At 46.2% G+C, this 20,652-nt stretch overlaps 2 protein-coding genes across 2 annotated transcripts in view; one reads left to right on the forward strand and one right to left on the reverse strand.

Annotated features, from left to right (window-relative positions):
* The first annotated feature begins 2,469 nt into the window (after positions 1-2,469).
* gldn (gliomedin) lies at positions 2,470-6,313 on the forward strand. Its single transcript, XM_068741957.1, has 10 exons — positions 2,470-2,985; positions 3,437-3,488; positions 3,572-3,589; positions 3,723-3,821; positions 4,284-4,385; positions 4,480-4,596; positions 4,839-4,919; positions 5,004-5,129; positions 5,285-5,435; positions 5,509-6,313. Exons 1-10 carry the CDS (start codon positions 2,470-2,472, stop codon positions 5,972-5,974), a joined length of 1,728 nt encoding a protein of 575 aa, XP_068598058.1. The 3' UTR covers positions 5,975-6,313.
* Positions 6,314-7,859: 1,546 nt separating this feature from the next.
* dmxl2 (Dmx-like 2) overlaps positions 7,860-20,652 on the reverse strand; it is a 30,533-nt gene continuing 17,740 nt past the window's right edge. The window contains exons 31-57 of the mRNA XM_068742053.1: positions 20,090-20,354; positions 19,783-19,985; positions 19,272-19,655; positions 18,714-18,896; positions 18,320-18,616; positions 18,044-18,235; positions 17,862-17,938; positions 17,462-17,592; positions 16,546-16,791; positions 16,079-16,261; positions 15,723-15,806; positions 14,425-14,615; positions 14,186-14,319; positions 14,011-14,096; positions 13,686-13,887; positions 13,120-13,237; positions 12,197-12,262; positions 11,429-11,515; positions 11,129-11,250; positions 10,244-10,382; positions 9,485-9,545; positions 9,208-9,335; positions 8,960-9,037; positions 8,758-8,849; positions 8,616-8,668; positions 8,308-8,525; positions 7,860-8,069 (exon numbers count right to left, since the gene is read on the reverse strand). Coding sequence (XP_068598154.1) covers positions 7,860-8,069; positions 8,308-8,525; positions 8,616-8,668; positions 8,758-8,849; positions 8,960-9,037; positions 9,208-9,335; positions 9,485-9,545; positions 10,244-10,382; positions 11,129-11,250; positions 11,429-11,515; positions 12,197-12,262; positions 13,120-13,237; positions 13,686-13,887; positions 14,011-14,096; positions 14,186-14,319; positions 14,425-14,615; positions 15,723-15,806; positions 16,079-16,261; positions 16,546-16,791; positions 17,462-17,592; positions 17,862-17,938; positions 18,044-18,235; positions 18,320-18,616; positions 18,714-18,896; positions 19,272-19,655; positions 19,783-19,985; positions 20,090-20,354 — 4,230 coding nt within the window. The remainder of the gene's footprint in view (positions 8,070-8,307; positions 8,526-8,615; positions 8,669-8,757; positions 8,850-8,959; positions 9,038-9,207; positions 9,336-9,484; positions 9,546-10,243; positions 10,383-11,128; positions 11,251-11,428; positions 11,516-12,196; positions 12,263-13,119; positions 13,238-13,685; positions 13,888-14,010; positions 14,097-14,185; positions 14,320-14,424; positions 14,616-15,722; positions 15,807-16,078; positions 16,262-16,545; positions 16,792-17,461; positions 17,593-17,861; positions 17,939-18,043; positions 18,236-18,319; positions 18,617-18,713; positions 18,897-19,271; positions 19,656-19,782; positions 19,986-20,089; positions 20,355-20,652) is intronic.

The raw sequence follows: 20,652 nt of genomic DNA on the forward strand, positions 1-20,652 counted from the left end.
TAACTTGGAAATGGATTCACCGTGATAAACTCTGCATGTACTTTGTTAAATAATCACCCATTTATAAATAAGGCTTCCTTTGAACTCTGACCCCTTCTGGTTGACATCTAATGGATTTATATTATGCTATTTAATTTTTCCAACAAAGCCAACGCATGCCATCGTTCCGTTTGCCCTTGCTGTATAAAGGACTCTGTGAATCCGCTCACCGCCCACAGTCGAGGCAAAGAATGTGAATTGTTCAATCAGCCGACTGTGTGCTGAGGCCCCGCCTTGGAAGCGGCGTCCTGTTATGATGCTGCAGACAGAGATTGTTCCGCATGATGAAGCAGAGAGAGTCTTTTAAAATGATCCACAAATATTACCCTGCTAACCACTACATGAAATAATTCAGAAGAGGCATTGATGGGAATTGTTCTTTCTGGGAAAACCATCCTGGCGCCGTCCAGCTGGATCTGGATCTGTACATATTCTACATCACTTTGGAAAGACTTCAGCAGCGTCATCACTCGTGAACTTTACAAGAACTTCTCCTTAAAATGGGAAAATTCTGTATTTTGCTTTTTCAGAAGGCAAAGAAAAGGAAAAGAAGATGTTGTTTTAAATATATAAACCTCTTAATTGTATTAGCAAAGAACTGCATTCAAACATTTTTATAATGGTAGTTTGGCATATATAAAATTAATTAGTGGTTCAATGAACAAAAAGGCTTTAAAAACTTGTGAATGTATGTAATGTTTTTGCATATCACCCCCCAGGCAAATTTTATGTAAATGTTATGCACTCTTTGTATACTGTTTATCGTATTGAAATAAATCTTTATTAAAAATAAAATAAATCAAGCAGAGGAGTCGCCCTGCATTTCTCATGGAAAAATGCCAGAACTGATGCTGTCTGACCAACTTCAACTTACAAATAAACCTGTAACCTGCTTCTCAGTGCATATCATTGAAAGAATGATTAATTAAAATCATATAAATAATACACATTTAAATTGTTCATCTTAATAGAATAATTTCACTGCTTTTTGTGCCATTTTTTTTTATCTTCAATGGCAGTGTAATTTTGACATTGAAAGTAATATTGCCTCTTTTAGATATTTTCGCTAACGGTGCAACGGTAACAGACAGGCGTAAAGGAGGGTGCATCTTTTTAGGGAGATGGTCACCGTTATCGCTGGCCTTGGCCTGGAGCCTGTACGACGTGCAGGAACCTCATCACGCCAGGTTGAGAGACTTTCCTCAGCTGCACCCCAGGAAGGTGGAAGCAGAGCGAGAGATGGCTGCCGGCACGCAGAGGTGGAGAGGATTTTGTGGGAGTGCTGACATATTTACTGTACACGGTTTCTGTTTTGGCTCCAGAGCACAGGCAAAGAGACAACAAAGGAATGCGGGAGTGTTGGCACAGCACACATCTGCACATCTGCTGGGGTCAGCCCAGCTGTTCAACGACCTACAGCCTCAGGCTGGAGCCCACCAACAGAACTGAACCGGCGAGTCGTTGTATGGAGCATAACTCGAGCTGCATCGGTCACCACAGAGGCCTCTTAAGGGACTATATTGTTTTTGAATTGCCGTGGAATTAATTACTCGGGTTCTACAGAAAATGATCTAGCTTCACCTGCAGTTGAGTGAAAGTAGTCAAAGCCAGCTTCCCATAGCAACGGAGAAAGTTTCTAGTCTGGCTCTTTCTCTTCTTTTTTTTTTTTTCTTTGAAATGTCACTTTTTATGAAATGGGTCATCCTGATGTAAGGATGTGAGCGCTGAGGGGGAGAAATGCAGGGAGGCTAGGACTTGGGTAAGAGACACAACTCACTATCATGAGGCTGATGCAGTTTGATGTAATGTCTTGTCTTAAAATTCAGGCTTGATATCATCATCATCATCATCATCATCATCATAATAATACATGTATGTAGACATCAGAGACCAACCGGTTTGTCTGGTGTAATGAATTCCGTAATTTGCTATTTATGCTACGGGCATTCATGCGTACATCATACATATGAGTGTGTGTGTGTGTGTGTGTGTGTGTGTGTGTGTGTGTGATGTCAGCCTGCCCACGGCGGCGCAGTAGAATGGGTCAAACTGAATATAAATCAGGTGACTGAACAGGCAGGGGTTTCTTCCCAGACAAGCACAAGCCCAGAAGATTGTGTAATGCCCACGCCTACATTACTGGTTTTCATGTCCAATCACACACACACACACACATGCACACGCACACACACACACACACAGCTCCTTCTCCACATGAACAACAAAACCAGCACTGTATTTACCAGTCTTCCTTCAGATAGCCTGTCCGGGTGGAGCGCAGACACTGAGGCTGGACCCGGTTTGGAGCTTTATAATTTCTACAGGATCTAGAATTTCATTTAAATTGATTCGGTTTTCTTTGGTCTGGTTTATCTTTGGTGGCATCGCCGTGACGACAGTGTCTCTCTGCCAGTCCTGACTGCCTTGTGAATGTTAAGGTCGGTGGGTGACCCTCAGAAAAGAGGAGGTGAGGTGGTAACCATGTGGATCCCGACCCCCAGCATGACTCTCCCCCAGCGGGTGGTGCTGTATGGGACGTGCATTGTGGCATTGCTGAACTCTGCGGGCCTCACGGTACTCCTGGTCCAGCAGAATCTGCATCATGCCAGACTGGAGCAGACGGAGATCCGGCTGACAGAGGTGGAGCAGAGCTCGGTGGTGGAGTTCCTCCAAGAGGTCCCAAGAGGAGCAGCGGGGATGCAGACGGAACACCAGTACCAGTACACTCGGAATAAGAGAAGCGACAAGCTGGAGAAGGAGCTGCTGCACCAGCTTCACCGCCAACAGGAGCAGGTCCACGAGCAGGAGGTCAGCCAGGAGGTGGGAGAGGAGACGGAGAAGACCACGAAACCGGAACCGAAGCACAAGCAGCGGCACGGCCAGAATCAGCGCAAGGCGCACGTCGAGGATGACATGATGACGATGATGACTTACTCCATGGTTCCGGTGAGACGAGCTCCTTACTGGTGGATATGAGGAGGAGGAGAGGAGTGAGGTTGTGGAGGCAGCACGTTTGCAGATGCTGTACATACTGTACTATAGCAGCTTGTATTACTCTACAGCTGTGCTACTTTAAGTCCTGCTCAATATTAAGACTAAAACTTGCTTCTACATATGAACTCAGTCAGTTTCAGCATATTAGAGTGTTCAAAGTAGATACTCTACAATAACATGACTATTTACATCACTTTAATGATTGTGATAATTATCCTATAGTTAAATGTCCTGTGAAGCCGTTTTCCGGTGGGTGTTCAGCTCATATTTTAGACATTGATAATGCCTTTATACTTGACTATAATGTTTTGATTACTCGAGAGCAGGATCTAGACATTCCATCATCAGTGTGGATCCGTTGATTATTCTGCATCACGGCATATTGAGTATCTGAATGTTTCAGATCAAACTGCTGATCGACATTTGCAACAGCACAAAGGGAGTCTGCATCGCTGGTACGTCTCTTCACTGATTCCATTACAGCAACCTCTTTATGTCTAAAGGCTGCACTCTAACAACCTCATCATTTCTTTTGCAGGACCCCCAGGACCACCTGGTACGTGAAATTCTGGGTCCAAATTCTAAATGTAGCCATAGCATATGTCTCCTTTCTGGGTCAGTGACCCATATCGCTGCTGAATGCGCTTCCCACTCAGCCCATTACGGTGGTTTTGTGCCGCTACATGTAGGTCTCCCTGGTGCGGATGCTATGCCCGGCCACAATGGCACTGATGGCATCCCAGGACTGAATGGACTCCCTGGGGCAGATGGGAAAAGAGGAAAGAAAGGTAAGACAGTATGGAGGCCGCGTTCTGGTTGAACGCACCGTCCTCGGGCAGTGCTGGCCATTTTAAGGAAGGGAGACTGGTACGATACAACAGTCATCATTAACCTGCCACTCATGGACTCACACAGACAGTACAGACAAACAGCTTCCCGATCCATCCACGGTTCGTAATGACATCACAGGTTATTCACAGTGGGCTTTGTTTTGTCATTTGCGAACAACTGTGTTGCTCCCTTTCTCACATTCTCAGATAATATTATCAGCGCTGTGGTTTTTGTGATTCAGCTGAATGAAGTGGAAATATTCCCCCCACCCACCCACTCTACTCTGTTGTTCCCCACAGTGGATGGCAATGACCTGATTCATTCGAGCGGGTCAATGGACTAATTCATGGCTTTAACTGTTGGGGAGCGTCGATTCACTTTGTGAATGTGATCTGGGAGTTTTGCACACATTTTCACAGGGCCAGCAGGCGACAAAGGCGACCTGGGTGAGAACGGGGATCGAGGAGAGCCTGGTCCACCCGGAGAGGCGGGACAGCCGTCCAATGACGTCATCATTGAGGGCCAGTATCGTTTATAGTCTTCACTTCGTAAAATGTGCTACCAGATCCACATATCCACGAGGGTTTAGATGCTCTCCTCTTCTTCTTTGCACAGGTCCTCCTGGTCCTCCAGGACCCCCCGGGCCCATTGGGCCTACTGGACCACCTGGCCCTCAGGGGCCTCCCAGAACAAGGCACCACAGGGCCAACCTTCAGGCAGCGCAGACACTGGGTTAGAGGACTTTGTTTTTGTTTTTTTATCAGCTGAAATTGAAAGTTCTTTCTCTGACCTTTGAAATGTTTGCAAACAAAGCGTTAAATTTGTATTTTCTGTTAACCTTAAAGTTATCAGAAAATCATATTGAAAAAAGACAAAACGTCTAGCCATCTGTTGCAGAAGTGTGATTGCTGTGATGAAAGTAGAGCAAGTCGATGCGCCTGTTCTGAGACTATTCTGTAAACTGCCTCCAACAGGGCTGCTGCATGCAAATCCAAACGATGGAGCCTCATCTTTAAAGGAGGCGGTGAAGCGGCACGAGAACCCAAATCAGAACGGTACATTTTCACAAGTCGGAGTGCGTGCTGCGTGATGGAGACGAAAGGCTTATTATCTAAGCGGGATATTCTGCTTCCCCTCAGAGTGCTTGATCAAGTCTCTCATCAACCCCAGGAGCGTGGCAAAGATGGACACAACGTACGGAACTTGGATGAAGGACACCGCTCAGTTGGACAGTGAGAGGATATGGGTGGCAGAACACTTTTCTGGTAGGTTGTTTGCAGGATGCAGTTGCCATGGTTACTGATGGCTAGTAGCCTCATACCCAGGCCCGGGGGTGTGCTGGACAGTGGGCTAGACTCTGATAGACTCCACAGTGTTTGTTCCACAGGTAGCAGTGAACCCTTTGCTCCACCTCCTCCAGGTCGTGTTCTGAAGGAGTACAACAGCAGCGCCTCCTTCCAGAACAGCAGCAGCGACAGCGTGGATGTGAGGAAGTACTACTACGGCTGCGGCCACGCGGTTCACAACGGCTCCTTTTACTACCAGATTGCCGGTACTTCCAGCATCGCGAGGTAAGGCGATGGTTGCTCGCTATAATTAGGATTTATTCTATACCCCTCAGTGGACAACTTTGTGTGTTCACAGATTTAACTTTCAAACCAAGAAGCTTCTCACGCTCGCCATCGAGAACGCTTTGTACCACGACCTCGCCTACTTGTTCCACAACTCGAAGACTTACTTCAAGCTGGCGGTGGACGAGAACGGCCTGTGGCTGATCTTTGCCTCCAGTGTAGACGAGAGCATCACCGTTGCCCAGCTGGACCAGAAGACCTTCTCCATCACCTCCTTCATTAACACCACGTACCCTTGCTCCAAGGCGGGCAGCGCCTTCGTTGCCTGTGGCGTCCTGTACGTCACGGACACCAAAGACACCAGGGTCACCTTTGCTTTTGACCTGTTGAAGGGGAAGCCAGTGAATGTGACCTTTGACCTGAGGCCTCCTGGTGGAGTGCTGGCTATGATCTCCTACAGCCCGAAGGACAGACACCTGTATGTGTGGGATCAAAAACACGTCAGGCTGTATGTCGTTCACTTCATCTCTGACGAGTGAGCAACAGCCCGGACACGACAGGCGACGGTTGCTGATGAACCCAGAGTCTTCGGATGTGGGTCTAAAAGAGACCCGATTTAAACTTTATTGCATCTACGATAGTCAGAAACAAGCACTGCTGTATGTATATCCTGCGGTAGATTTTTAGGTAACTAATGGTGTCTAAACTTACATCTCTGCCTGTTTGTTTTTCCTTCCATGTGCATGACAGTGATCTTTTTTATCTAGATGTAGATGTTACCATTACCCTCTTGTAGTCTGCGTACGTATATTACAGCTACCTGCCTTTGGACTGCAACATTACACCAGTCACGTAAAAAAAAAAACAGGTCCATATCACCCTGATGAAATAAAAAGAATTTATTCACTTTACAAAGGTGAAACTCTGACCATGGCCTGTTCTCTCACACACCTTCAGACTCAAGTGCCCGAGTCAGCATTTACCCACAAGATTGGCTTATTCTGCATTATGACACGCGCACACACGCGCACACACACACACAGCAGAGGGGCCGTCAGTAAAACACTTATGATACGTACAGTACACATAGTGGGCAGGAAGAGAGAAACACAAATGTCTTTAATAAATACCATACATACAATTAACTAAGTACAACTAATCCAGCTGATATGATACAAAAAGAAAAAATGACTCCATGTTTGTACAAGCTGTTGTGATATTTCATATATATATATATATATATAATGTATATATTAAAACTATCTCAAATGGTTTACTACTAGGCCAAATAAAGCCAGACATTCATTTGTATAGAACAGATTCTTTGTCCATAATCTATTTACTTGAAATAAACTTTTAGTGATTCCATAATTCGAGTGCAAATATACCTATTCCTCATGAATGAAACGGTAGAAACAATAATGAGGTAAAACACACTTAAAACGGGCGACTGTGTTGCACGTCTCCCTGCCAGATAAAACCCTTTACATTCCAAAAATAAAAGGCAACAAAGAATAAAGAATAAAGAATAAGTTAAGAAGTTTCACAAAGGAATGCTGGACCAAAACAATCACAAACTATATATAAATAATTTAAATATTAATGCAAATAAAAACAATAAGTATTCAAGGATATCTTGTGCAAAACCGGAAGTGGGAACGTTTGTGTTTCTGCTCTGGGTGGATGGGCGATCAGGTTGGGACCAGACAGATGGGGAAACATTTAAATCACAATAAAACACATCATCTTCCAAACAGGAATGTTCTAGCAGTGACTCTGCCGCACAAACAGGCTTTTGAGGGCAGGTGGTCATTCAGGCGTACACAGCAGGGTGGGTTCACACTCCAAGCAGGCCGGACCGACTCCAAACCAGGAATGGCCACAGTGAGTCGGGGGGGGGGGCAGAACCATTTGGATATAAATGAAGAAAAGCAAATTCCAACAACTCGATTCACACTGGAAACCACTGACTTCAGAACAAACCACAGTGCTGGTTACAGTAGAGGCTAAGGTTTTAGCTGTGGGCACAAAATGACGACAGTTACACACTTTGAAAGTTTTCGCCTTAGCACTTTTACAGAGCACTATCAATAGACCTGTGATTGCACTGCGGAACGAGAACAGGACATGCATAGCTTCCCTATGGACACGCTCTAAGAGATTAGAGATTCTTCAATAAAATGACAATAAATCTAGCTTTAAAATCAAGAATCATACCTTCTGCTTTCAGCCTTTGGGGGGGGGGAACCCATTTGCAGCTCATCGCTCATCAACTGTAAACCCCTTAACAGTGCCCACTCTGAAAGAGGTTAGGTCTTCCCCATCAGTTTGATTATTAATGCCTAGCGAGTGTTACAGAAGCATCTTGTGTGGGTTTTTCTTCTTCTTCTGGTCTCTGTGGACCCTCAGAATTAGAAACAGGCCTTACAGCAAGTCCATCAAGCTGCTGGGGACGCTGTAGCGGTCAGGGAGGACCCTCATCTTCAGGGTGCCGTCTGCTCCACAGGTGAAGATGCGGTTGCCGGGCCGCGTCTCCACTTGCATGACGCCGGCACCGATATTGCGGAAGATGGACTGCTTAGTATGCTCGGTGCTGAAAGCGTGCATAAGGCCGTGGCCTGCTAACTTCCACACCTGGAGATAAAGCAGAGGGGGACGAGCAGGTGGTCAGTTTCTTTGCTGTCTTTTTCACGCTGGTCTACTGTAACAGGAGATAATAAGACAGCCCGAGTCTATGTGAAGATCTCAGAATCCAGTCTAGTATAACATCTGATTATCACGCTGACAGCTATCAGGAAGGAAGAGAGGTGAGAAGGCGGACACAGGAGGACACAGGGTACTGGAAGGAGATGAACGGAGAAGGGGGCGTCACCTTCATGTTGCCCTCCGCAGAGCCAGTGACAAAGAAGTCCTCAAAGGCATCCAGTGCCAGGGCTTTGATGGCCGAGTCGTGGGCCTGGAACGTGTGGAGCAGCTGCCTCTGGCGGATGTCGAACACACACACGAAGCCCTTCCTGCCTCCGGTGATCAGCAGCTGCTGTTTGGGAGCATACTGCAGCACAGTGGCCCCGTTTTCATGGCAGGGGAACGCTGCAGGTGGCGAGCGGGAAGAAATATGTGAATCGCTTGGATATAAAGAAAACCATTCAACTTGGAATGTTCAAAGAAGGAACTCCTCACCGTGGACCATGGTATTGCTCGGAGAAACAAGCGTGTCCCACAGGCAAACATTCCTGTCAAAGACAACGCAGGATGACATTCATGCGTGGACAACAACGGAGAAGGTTGACAGCTTGATGGTTTAACAGACCAACACACCGACCTGTTGTCATTGGACTGTCCAGCCGTGGCGATGAGGCTGGATGATGTGATGAAGGCGAAATCGCCGCACGTCTTACTGTGGCACTGCCAGCTCTGTAGTCATGAGGAGAACATCAAACAAACACATGGAGTGAGTTGTAAGAGGCGTTCGCGTGCGCTGGAGGGCTGTTTGGGGACGTCAGGGACGGACGAGGTGACCTCACCAGGTAGGGTTTGGGATTGGATGAGGTCTGGTTGACCTGCCAGAGACTGAGGAAGCCTTCGCCATCAGCAACGCCACACTACAAGAAAAGTACAGAACAGCGTCGCTACACAGACAAAACACAGGCATTACAGACCTCGTGTGTTTGAGAGAGAGAGAGAGACAGAGACAGAGCGAGAGCGCGAGTGAGTGAACGAGACAGAGAGAGAGAGAGAGAGAGAGAGCGACAGATACAGAGAGAGAGAGAACCTTATTGCCCTGCGAGTTGAAATAGAGTCGGGTGACTCTGGCGTTGCCCGCCTGTCTGAAGCAAATGAGCTGCTGAGGTCTGTTCCATTCAAACATTCGCACACTTCCGTCCTGAGCGCCTGTCATATCTGATGCATGCAGACAGAGAGAGAGAGAGGGGGGGGGGGGGGGGGGGCAAAGAGGGGGGAGGTCGAAGGCAGAAGAAGACACGAACAGATGATTAAAACAGGAATAAGTAGCGGTGAGGCGTTCCACAGGCGTCAGGGTGAACACTTACAATACTGATAGACGGGATGCGACGTCATTCTCTTCACGTTATTCAGATTCCTCTTCATGATCTGAAGAACAACAACGTGAATTTATTTTATATTTATAAAAATATGTTTATGCCTGTATATGGGAAAACATTCTAAAAGGAGATTTGGTCCTTTCTATTCATACGCCCTGATTTGTTGAGACACATTCATCATTCATCTTATCCCGGTGGGGGGGGGGACTGGTTATGTTTGCTGAATGCAAACATAACCAGTCCCCCCCCCCGGCTAAAGCCCCTCCCGTGATCCACTGTATGGCACCCGCCGTCCTGTCTGGTGTATCACGCTCAGCATTTATCAACATGGCTGGGACAGGGAGAACTCGGCCTGCATGGAGGCGTGACGCAAATCTGCACCTTGGGCTGCCGGCTGTGAGAGCTGTCGCTATCTGTGTTTATAGGAGTCCATCTCTGACATGAAAACACGCCTCCTCCCTGTATCGGACGCCACAGACTCAGCAGGCCAGCTGTTTAGTCGACACGGCTCAGTTTGGTTTGGCGTTGATAAGAATTTAATTTATAAACCTCTCCTGGAAATATGCTGGGTCCTCAGATTGTAGAGTCAAACCCAGGTACTCTGACTTTTATTTATTTTTTGCCTTAGTGTCCCCCTACTGGCTATTACTGATAATTACAATACATATACTACCTAAAGTAGCACGGCTGTCTGTGTGTATGTGTGTGTGTGTGTGCTGTCTGTGTTAGCAGTGCAGAGACTCATACCACACTGGCTCCCATGCTGGTTTGCCCGCTGCCGAGCCATGGCATGGATGCAGAGACTGCCATCTGAGGCGGCGCAAAGGGGACAGAGCTCGCCTGGGAAATGTTGGTATGGGAAGAGCGATGGTCGATGTCGTCAGAACTGGAAAACAGGACAAACCCAGGAAACAAAAACAGAGATGATTGATGATGAAGAGGAGCTTAAAACATAGACGATGCACAAAGACCCAGCCATCCGTTCAGTTCAAACACTTCAGTTTGTCCCTTACAGGGACAGTTAACAGTCCCTGTAACAGTTAACAACGGGTTAAATTGATGTTTCTTTAATAGAAAAATAAAGTAATTCAATATTGATTCGTACAAGGTATGACAATGATCTGTGTAGATTCTCAGTCATCCAGGTGGAAGTAAATCAAGAAGAGCAAAAAATAAATACAAATGGATTTATGAAAATGATCGATTGTATCATTGTCGTTATTAGAATCAAGCATCTCATGTTTGTGGTGATGAACAAATATTGATCTCCTCGCTACAACACAAGAAAAAAGGATTTAATTGTTTTCTCTCCACAGAATCGCAGATGATGAAAATCTCACTTCTAATCTGTAGGTATGGGACGTCTCCTGTGAGGCTGCAGTGAGTTATAATTTTTTTTTAAAGCCAACAGTAAACCTCTGTGTACAGTGTACCCTGTACACAGAGAACGCCTGGGAGATAAACACGACAGGCCTTTATCAGGATAACCCTCGGACAGCATTTCCTCTGATATCATGTGCACATATCATTTTAAAAGTGCTGGATAAAGAAATAAAACCGGATGCCTGCATAAGCTCAGGAGCAGAGAGGATCCAAACTCCACCAGACCAGCGATCTGCTCTTGAATCTCACCTTCGGGACTCCTTATCAAAGTCGTCCCCTATCCAGGTGTAAGGCTGGACAGCCACCAGACTGGACACATCCACTTCCTGGACATCATGGGTGGACGCCAACACTATCTCATTAGAGTTTGCCTGGAAACAATAGAAAATGGAGGAAGCAGGGAGGAGAGGAAGGAGAGGAAGGAGAGGGATGAGGAGGGAGTAAAAATGCATTTCATGAAGGCTTAAATCCAGTTTGGTCTAGTTTCTTTCTGAGGAGGATGGGTATGTTTAAATTCAAAACCAGTTACACGTAATAGATTATTATTACCTTATTTATGGCAAATGCCATGATGATGTCAGACTCCTTATGAATGATTTTAGCTTTGCCTCCGGGGTAGCCAAGATCTGCTTCCACCTGGAAAGGAAAACACAAAATACCAAGGCTCAATATTAGGAAATAAATAAAGCTACAGTAGGAGGCTCAGCCCCCCTAATGTATTTAAAAATCGACGTTATGCAAGTCAGAAAACGCTTCATCGAACGCTTCCAAAAAATACTCCACTTTACGTGAAGCAAAGAGTACATTGTACTAATCATTGGAGAATGTACACAACTAGATATTTACTATTTTTGACTGGGGAGTCGGGATCCCAGAGTCAACACCCTTCATGGTTTTACAAGCCGTACGCCGCTCCGACAGTGAGCATGCAAGTTAGTAGGTCTAGATTATGCACTGGCAGTTTTTGTGACAGCAGAATGAGTCCAGCTCAAGAAGATAAAAGTGTGAGGAAACAAAGGGGCGTCTGTTATTGTGGGTCAGAGGTGAGGTTGTGTGAGTGGATGTAAAAAGTGAGAAGAAAAGGTCAGCTCGAGAGCCTTGCCGAGATTTAGAAGTTGGAAAAAATTGCCAGAGAAGTCACTACGAGGCCAAGCTGCGTTTGGAGAAATTACAAAAGTGATTAAGATGCAATTCGAAGCCCTGTTCAATCGATGCACCAAAATATACACAACTCCTCCCAGCTTTGCTGCGCAGTGAAATCTCCCAGAAGGTCAGACAGACAGACGGAGCCAGAGCTGGTACAGGAAATGGTACTACCTTATAGGGACTGCTAGCTCCTGCTATGCAGTTTGGGCTTATACGGTCCATGTGGTACTCTACAGACTACACAACACGCACAGAGGCAATGTAGACACGGGACACACAGACAGAGCACGGCACAAAACACATGCACACGCACGCACACACACACACACACACACACACACACACACACACACACACAAAGGAAAATAAAACATGGAATGAAAAGAAAATATAAAAGGATCTTTGATATAACCTTGGTGAAAAAAAGTAAATTAATCTGAACCAATGTAACTCAGACCTCATTCGAATGCAGCCGGAGATACCAACCGTAGAGTAATCCGATTACTCAATTTAGATGGAACTAAATGTTCTCTAATGACGAAACTAAGCATTTTGGACCAGCCTCGCCAGGATTTTTTGTCTAATTATTTACTGGTAACATCAGTAGCTGCCATTCAACTGATTACATAATAATGATTCGCTGCAGACATCAGAAGGCCTTCAGCTGCTCCGTCCTTTAAAGACGTCTGAAGAGTCAAAGTAATGATAAAGACAAACACAAAAATATCACCAACGGAGATAAATGCTCAGTTAGCACTTTCCATGTGTGATGATGATGATGGATTGAAATACATGCAAAAGGTCCGCATGGAAAGTTTAAAGATGCGTCGAGATCTAATGTTTCATTCACATGATTCATTTATTGTTTCGTGGCAGCAACTTCAGCCATTAAGAAGTTTAATGTTTTTCAGGATAACTTTCAAACCTCTAGTAGCTCAATGTGAAACAACCTCACCTTTAAACATATATTTTAAAGAACTCGATCCTATATTTTGGCCAATACAGAAAATATGAAGTAACGTGACTCGTGTAATAAAACAACGGTGGGTTTAATCATCTCAATGAGTGGGGCGGTTTCCACGTGTGCTGCTGACCTCACTCTGCTTCCTCTTCTTCGTAAAGATGTAACGGATAAGACATTCCTGAAGGACTTCCTGTTTGACCAGGAAATGCCAAAGACGTCGGGCTGGAAAAGACTGATGGTTCTTTGTCCTGAAACAAAAATAACAATGTTCTTGTTGTGTAATAAATTGTTTCGGAGCTCACGATTAAAATTTCTATATAATGAACACATTATAGGATTGATTGACTTTATTTGGCAGAGCATATTCATGCTGCAGAATTGTCAATGACACCGATATAATTTTGTTCTTAAAATCAAAATATTAATTTGTTTTAATCTTATGGAAAGCCAACCCTCGATGAAGACATCATTGCACAAGCTCCAAATAATCTGTCCATATATCAGGTTTAAAATGCATTAAAAACAGGCCATCATTCTGTTCCAGTCTGACAGATAAAGACACGTGTTCTTGGTGGTGCTGCTAACAGAGGCCTCCTGCTTCTCCAAGTGAACCATCTGTTGCTAAGGTGACATAGCAAGAGGATGGTTGCTATGAATTCTGAATTTAACAAGCTGAATGCAGACACACACACTCACTTGAAGGGGGTGTTGTCTGGCTCCAGCATGGCTTTGTGGCGCAGGATGGCGGGGCCGCCGCCTGCGCTGAGGTCAGTGGGGTACGTGTTGATGTAGTTGGGAGGTGGGCCGTCAAACTTGTTCATTCGCTCCAGAAGAAGCTGCTCCCAATTCTCTAAAGTCTTTAACACAGCATTGCTGAGAGGGGAGGTCACTGGCAGGTCTGTGAAACACAGTCGTACTCAGACACACTGTATTTACATTTAATGATTGCAGTGCATCTTCACAAGAATTAATCTTATAGTATCTTAAGGTGTTTAGGGCCAACAATGAGCCGAGTGTGCACCTGTGAAGTCGAGGCCAGTGAGAGGGAGGAAGCTCTTGACGTTGTGATGAGCCAGTTTGACCATGACCAGCCGGATCAGAGCCCAGCTGCACACAAACGACATGCAGAAATCTAAACATCTGAAGCTTAGGGTGGAAATGAGGGGGCAGAAATATCAAAAGCAAGTGAGCCCTGCCTGTAGGAGTTGGGGTCGGAGTGCTCCGTAATCTGGGTGTCGGAAAGGAAGGCGTCGTCATCATCTTCGTCGTCCTCGGCACCGCTTTCGTCTGAATCGCACAGAGCACTGCTGTCTGACAGCGGTAGGAAGGGCTGAGAGCAGAAAATGATGGAAGAGAAGAAGCAAATAGACAAAGGCAGAGTGCGTGAATCACTGGTCTCGTGTGTCAAGTCCACTTGTGAGAGTCAATGCCTTACTTTGGCCACAAAGTAGTCCCACATGCTCAGCTCCGGGGGAATGAACTTCTCCCTGTATGTGGGTCTCTCTACGGGGACGGGCGGTGGGGCAGCTGGCGTCTCCTTCACAGGACGCCCGGGGACAAGCATCCTCATGTTGAACCTTCTTCTGTATCGATCAACGTCCTCTGCCGGGGGCTGGGGTGGAGTCACTTTGGTGAAAGGAAGAGGGGAGGCATGTTATGAACTCTGATAAGGTCAATTTATGTCAGGCTGCAGCAGCTAAAATGAGAATCTGTGTCACTATAAAGCAAAAGAAACTGATGGGAGTGAATTTCTGCCCCTCCCGTGGGACAGAGAGCACAGCATCAGCTGAATGATAAGTGTTGAACCATTACCCTAATCCTGTCTCCAATGCAATTCCTATTTCAATATACTGGAGTCCCATGACTTTGATGAGCCGCAGCAAATGAGACAGAATCACCACATTGATAGGAAATAAGTGCACAAAGAGTGAAAATGGAAGCACAGGGCAAGGCAAACTGGGCTCTCCACAAACCTGCACCATTATCCTGGGCGTCTAGCTCTGGCATCGCATTCAACAAAACAAGACGAGTCACAAACCAGATCAGACGGTACAGTCAGACAACTCGGACACAACACCGATCAGGACATGTATCATGAAACAGCGCGTGGCACAAAACACACACAAACACAAACACATGAAGTAAATACAGCAAATGATCGGAACATGATGCGCCAAGCCTTTCCTTGTGTCCACACTGCTTGAGGGAGGCAAACACATTGAGATTTAATGATGGCTAAGAACATGAAACGGCGCTATCAATGTATGTTAGCATAACCTTGTGTGTTTGTGGCAACGATGCACGGCTGGTTTGCAAAGGTAGTTCAGAAAGAGAAGGGTTTAAATATTTGGCAAAAGGTCTCCTATCAACACAAAGCATTTAATATCCTCTGAAGGAGCTTCTGAGAAGGCTCTTTGCTTTGATCATGGCTAACTCATACAGAGATGGAGGCCAAATACCAGCCAATATCTTTTTTTAGATCTAATTAATAAGAATGAAGTGTCAGGTTCAATCAAGACAATTAGACTTATATAGCACGACAATGCTAAAAATAATAAAATTCTAACAAGCATTTAATCAAGCCACACGAGAGCTACCATCACCCTAAGATGCAATCGCTACCTCCAGTCCGAACTCGGTTCATTCACATTCTACTCACATTTAGAGACAGAACAAAACAGACTAGTCATGCAGCGCCAGCTCTCTCGTTAGTCTAGCAACCTCTCAGAGTACCTGATTTAGTCTCAGGCTCAGATTTAATCTGGGACAGCGGTTCAGCCTCGGCCTCTGAACGCTCCTTGTTAGGCCCAGCTGTCGCTTCAGCAGCACAACAGGAATGACATGAGATGAGCATAGAGAACGCCACAAAATGTACATGCAATGCAGTACATACACACAAACACACAAAACCAACCCCCGAAGCAGTATAATATGACTATGTTTTCTTAGCACGAGTGATCTTTATTTATTAATGGCCATTCAGGAGTGGCACAAGAGAGTCAAGCATTGGCAACAAAGCAAACCTGTACAGCAACCATGCACTGCAATCCTGCAAACCAGCACCGCAATCCTCCAGCCCCGTTACTCACAGCTGGCCTTAGACGCTGGTGCCGCAGCGGCTAACACCTCTCCCCTTAAACCGGGGGGAGGAGGTCGTTTAGGGTGCTGGGTTTCAGTTGGGATGGGAGTGGGATTTGGGGCGAGGCTGCTCTGCTCAGGTCTTTCTGTTTCCAGAGATTCCTCCGGCCCGGCTGCCTCAAAATTAGCTGGTGCTGGGACACAGGGCAGAGGGCACATTCACACAAGATACTACACAGCAGCAGAAGCGGCAGTAGCACCTCAGGAGCACCGGCAGGACAGGACAGGACAGGACAAGGCCTACATCCAACCATGTGGACAGGCCTGAGGTATGAAAGTCTTGCCTCAGATCAGGGATTGTAGGGAATCAGAAGAGTACGGGGACAGATACTGAAGATCACAGAGGAATATGAAAGACAACAATGACCCATGAAATGAATTCAACGTGCCAGTAATCAAGTAGGAATACTAATTATACCTGGTGTGAGCTCTGGCCTCTTTGGCCTAACGACGACTTTGGCCCCGCCTCCAAAGACAGCAGCCCACACGCGGTTGTTGAGGGGATGTGCCGCCAGGCGGAAGAGCTCATTGCTGCTATGGGTGCCCAGACCGTGGATGAGCAGCGCAAGATAAACGGCAACAACAGCTTCACACAGCAGGACATTGAGCTTTGGATGGTCCTCCTCTCGTGCAGATGTCAACAGGGAAAGCAGCGTAGACACACCTAGAGGGAGAGCACATCCATACACAGCAGCATCAGCACATTATCCACACGCACAAAACAGACCCCATTCATGAAGATCTGTGTGACGGCGTGATCAGTCTGTTTCCGCTTCGCTCACAGAGACTCCCGTTATAGAACACCATCTGCTGCTGGGAATAAACAGACGCCTGCTCTGCCCCTCCTCTCGCTTTTCATATTCTCTGTCAGTCATGACTTTGAAGGTTACGCATCAGCCAGTTTCCTTTTCCTCCATCATGTGAGGTTTCTACATGTAATATATGATATAAATTACCCACCAACTTGTTTCCTCAGAGTATATTACAGGGGGTCGTAGATTTACAGCCACAATCGGTTCTCAGGGTTTAGTCCGAATCAGACTTGGTCGTAAAACGGCCCACATTAAATTATCGCAAGTATATTATGCTGCGTCATGATACTGTAAATAAGCAGTATAAAGAGACACTTTCCTCTTTGGTGAGACTCGATTCGCTCGCTCGCTTTCTGCTCTGCTGTAAAAACACGTCTTAAAACAGACAAAAAACAACGACAGACCAGTGCGGTCGTGAAGTCGAACTGTGGCGAGTCGCATTGGCCGGAAGTTGACGACCCCCTGTAATGATAATATTAATGAAGGACTAGCCATTAATATTAAGGCATAACTCATCGTTACCTGGCCACTGAGCAGGAGCAGAGTTGGGCGTTATGTGTTCTTCAATGCTTTCTGTGCGCAATCGTTTCCTCTCACTGAGCAGCAGGCCCTGGTACACCATCCCTGTAAACTGGTTGGCCTCTGTCTGGCTGCTGCAAAGACAAAAGAGGTAAAACAATAACGACAGCAATGCAAAACATTCAGATTCTTCATTCTCAGAAGGACATAAGCAGACACTGAGCAAAAGTCAGGGCGTGGATAGTTGCGCTTAGCATTGACTGAAAAGGTCTAGTTTTAGCTCCTTAACAGATAATGAAGTCTCTCCCTATAGATGCCAGCAGGAGACCGAAGAGTGAAACGAAGAGACACGAAGAATCAACTGGACTTGTTTAAGATGGTGCTGCACAAAAGACGCCGTTACCTGTAACTGTGGCTGTCACACAGAGCTTGATAGATGCAAGCAGACAGAGATGCTGCCAGTGTGTGCAGAGCATTCACCTGAGGGTCAAAGGCGAGAGCATTTAATTCACTCTAAACACAGACGAATGGCTTCGCCCGACTGCTAACTCTATATTCAGTCTGTGTATGGTTTTTAGTTCTGACCCGATCGTCCAGGATGTCAGGATGTGGAGAAGCCTCCATGAAGGTGATGGTGTGAAGGATGTCATGGATGTGGTTGCTGAGGTGGAGAACGGGATTAGCAATGACCGTCTTGGTGGGGGCAATGCAAGCGGAAAGCAGGGGCAGAGCGGTAGGCAGAGGAAGAGGAGACTGCAGCTGCTTGACCGTGAGTTCCTGCAGAGTTACAAAAAACAATGCAAATTTATAATAGTACAGTGGAGGCGCATCGGATACGTGTGTAAGAATGGGCATGATTACCTGCTGGCTCTCCTGCAGCAGGAAGAGAAGCTCCATGCGAACAGAGGTGACTCCTCCTCCCTTGGCTCCATGAAGGCTACAGTAGGACAGGAAGACCCTCAGCAGGGCCTGGTTCTTCCTCAGCCACGCCTTGCGCCTCTCAGAGTGCTGCTGCTTGGCCTGAAGACGGCGTCGCTCCATCTGGTGACGCTCGTAGGCGCCGGCCTCCGTCTGCTCCAGGGCCTCGTCTAATATATCCACCGACGCCGTTCGCTCCCTCCAACTCTCCATCTCTGAATCCTCTTCCTTTCCGTCCACCTGCGTGTCGACAGCGTTTATTATAAATAAGCAAGAAGAACAGGATGAAAGAATTAAAGTTACTACTTCATCAAGGATTATCAGAATTCTCTCACACCTTGTAGTTGCAGATCTTATGCATGGCTGCGATTTCTTTTTCCAGCCAGCTGTACAGCTGAAAGCGGAGCTTCCCACCATCCACCTCAAAACCGGTGGCCAGCGTACGTAGCTCCGTCATTAGGATCTTCAAACAGGCGCGGAACTTCAACTGTTCTGCTATCACATCCACCTCTGACTCCCCCTAATATATAAGAGAAACACAAGCGTTGCAGACTTACCTCACCTGAGCATTCAAGTCTGCAAGGGGCTTGAAAGCACACTTTAATGTTAAAATTTTGGCTGCAAGCCAGAAAATATTTGTGCTCGTGCAGGAACTGTTCTAGGCCAGTATTTATATTCAAATGATTTGTCTTCCCCTTAAACAGACGTAAAGTGAGGCTTTGAAGCAAACAATAACAGGCCAATTAGCAACAGTGCTAGCTGTTAGGGCTAGCTGAGGCATTGGTGAAATGGCGTGAATGCATGACCTAATAATACATAATAATACTGTAATTTGAGGGATGTTTAACTGAGAGTTGATTTAGAATTACCGCTTGGATTTACACATTGCTCCTACCTGTGAGTTCTCTCTTTTCATTTTGGCCCCACCCCTCTCTAAACCCCCATCTGCTCTCGACTCGACCTTGGATTTCTTCATGGTCAAACCATCGTCATCCACGGGGTCTTCCTTGTCATCGCCCCAGTCCAGCTTCAGATCATCATCCTCCACCTTCACCATAGGCTGGCTCCAATCCAAACCACCCACACGATCGTTTCCTCCCCACGCAGGAGCTGCCGGAGAGGCCCAGTCCAATCCTCCTCCCTGGGTGCCATTTTCCAGGGGTTGGTTTGGGTTTAAGTTGGACTTGGATGAAGCTTTGCTAAGTGGCGAAGATCCAGATTTCTTGGTAATCTTAGGGATCTTGGAGAGAACTTCTAAAGCCAGAACTGGGCAGCCCACCTACAGAGAATGTATAGAGCATAGAAAACATTCCTAAACACTTGTTTTTGTCAACAATATTTCTAAAGACTCCAATACAACTAAAGAATTGGACCGGCCTGAGGTGCCATATTACTGCTAAGCGCACCTTGAAGTGTGCATTGGCAGTGGTGAAGAAGAGTTTGCGCTCTATAAGGTTGATCTCATCTGTGCTGCTCTTCTCAGTGGTGAGACCCACACTCGTCGCCGCCCCCTCTGGACTCGCAAAGTGGCGGCGAATGATCAAAGGGTGTGTCCTCAGGTAGTTGTAGAAACTAAACACCACCGGATTGCAAGATTTCACCATCACATCTAAGACGGGGATGAAGACAGGAGAGTGGAAAGACGACAATTTACAGAATGAATAGACAGAGGTTCGAGTGAAATACCGTCTGAAATATCTGCAGCCAACTGACCAGGTTTCTCATCATCCTCTTTGGGGATTCGCTCCAACAGTGTGTCCAGGGCTCGGGTGTAATCCTTCATAATCCAGTAGGCTATGCTGCGGAGGAACGGGTCAGGGTGCAGTCTGGAACAGTGGTAACCACTTCCATCCCCGTTACAGCCCAGGACCTTCTCATGAAGGAGACCTTGGCAGGTTGAAGACTTCTCAAAGTCAGCCTCGTACAGCCTTGCTACTATCATAGCTAGCTGGAGATCCTCCATTTTCTCCATTAACACCTACACAACACAGAGCAGTAGGAGCGGTGAAGCTGGCCTGAAATGGCAGGGTTTTATTTATTTTTTTACTTTGACTCTGTATAATTAAGAAATAGCAATGCTTATCTGCAAACATAACAAATAATGAGGGCGTATTTTCTACTGCAGCAATATATGGAGGTCACGTTTCCATTTCTTTTTCTGGCTATCTGTATATTGTTGTGAGATATGTAATCTCAGTTCAAGGAAAGCTATGTAGGCTCTGCATGCATCTTATCAGTGTAATTTAGACTTCACTAATATGATATTAAGGCTGCCC

Source organism: Brachionichthys hirsutus, chromosome 1, assembly GCF_040956055.1.
Source record: "Brachionichthys hirsutus isolate HB-005 chromosome 1, CSIRO-AGI_Bhir_v1, whole genome shotgun sequence".
NCBI lineage: Eukaryota > Metazoa > Chordata > Actinopteri > Lophiiformes > Brachionichthyidae > Brachionichthys > Brachionichthys hirsutus.

Coding starts and splice junctions, on each gene's coding strand:
- gldn (XM_068741957.1), top strand. CDS start 2,470: ATGTTAAGGTCGGTGGGTGACCCTCAGAAAAGAGGAGGTGAGGTGGTA. Junction 3,822..4,283: donor TGGGAAAAGAGGAAAGAAAG/GTAAGACAGTAT, acceptor ACATTTTCACAG/GGCCAGCAGGCGACAAAGGC. Junction 5,436..5,508: donor GGTACTTCCAGCATCGCGAG/GTAAGGCGATGG, acceptor GTGTGTTCACAG/ATTTAACTTTCAAACCAAGA.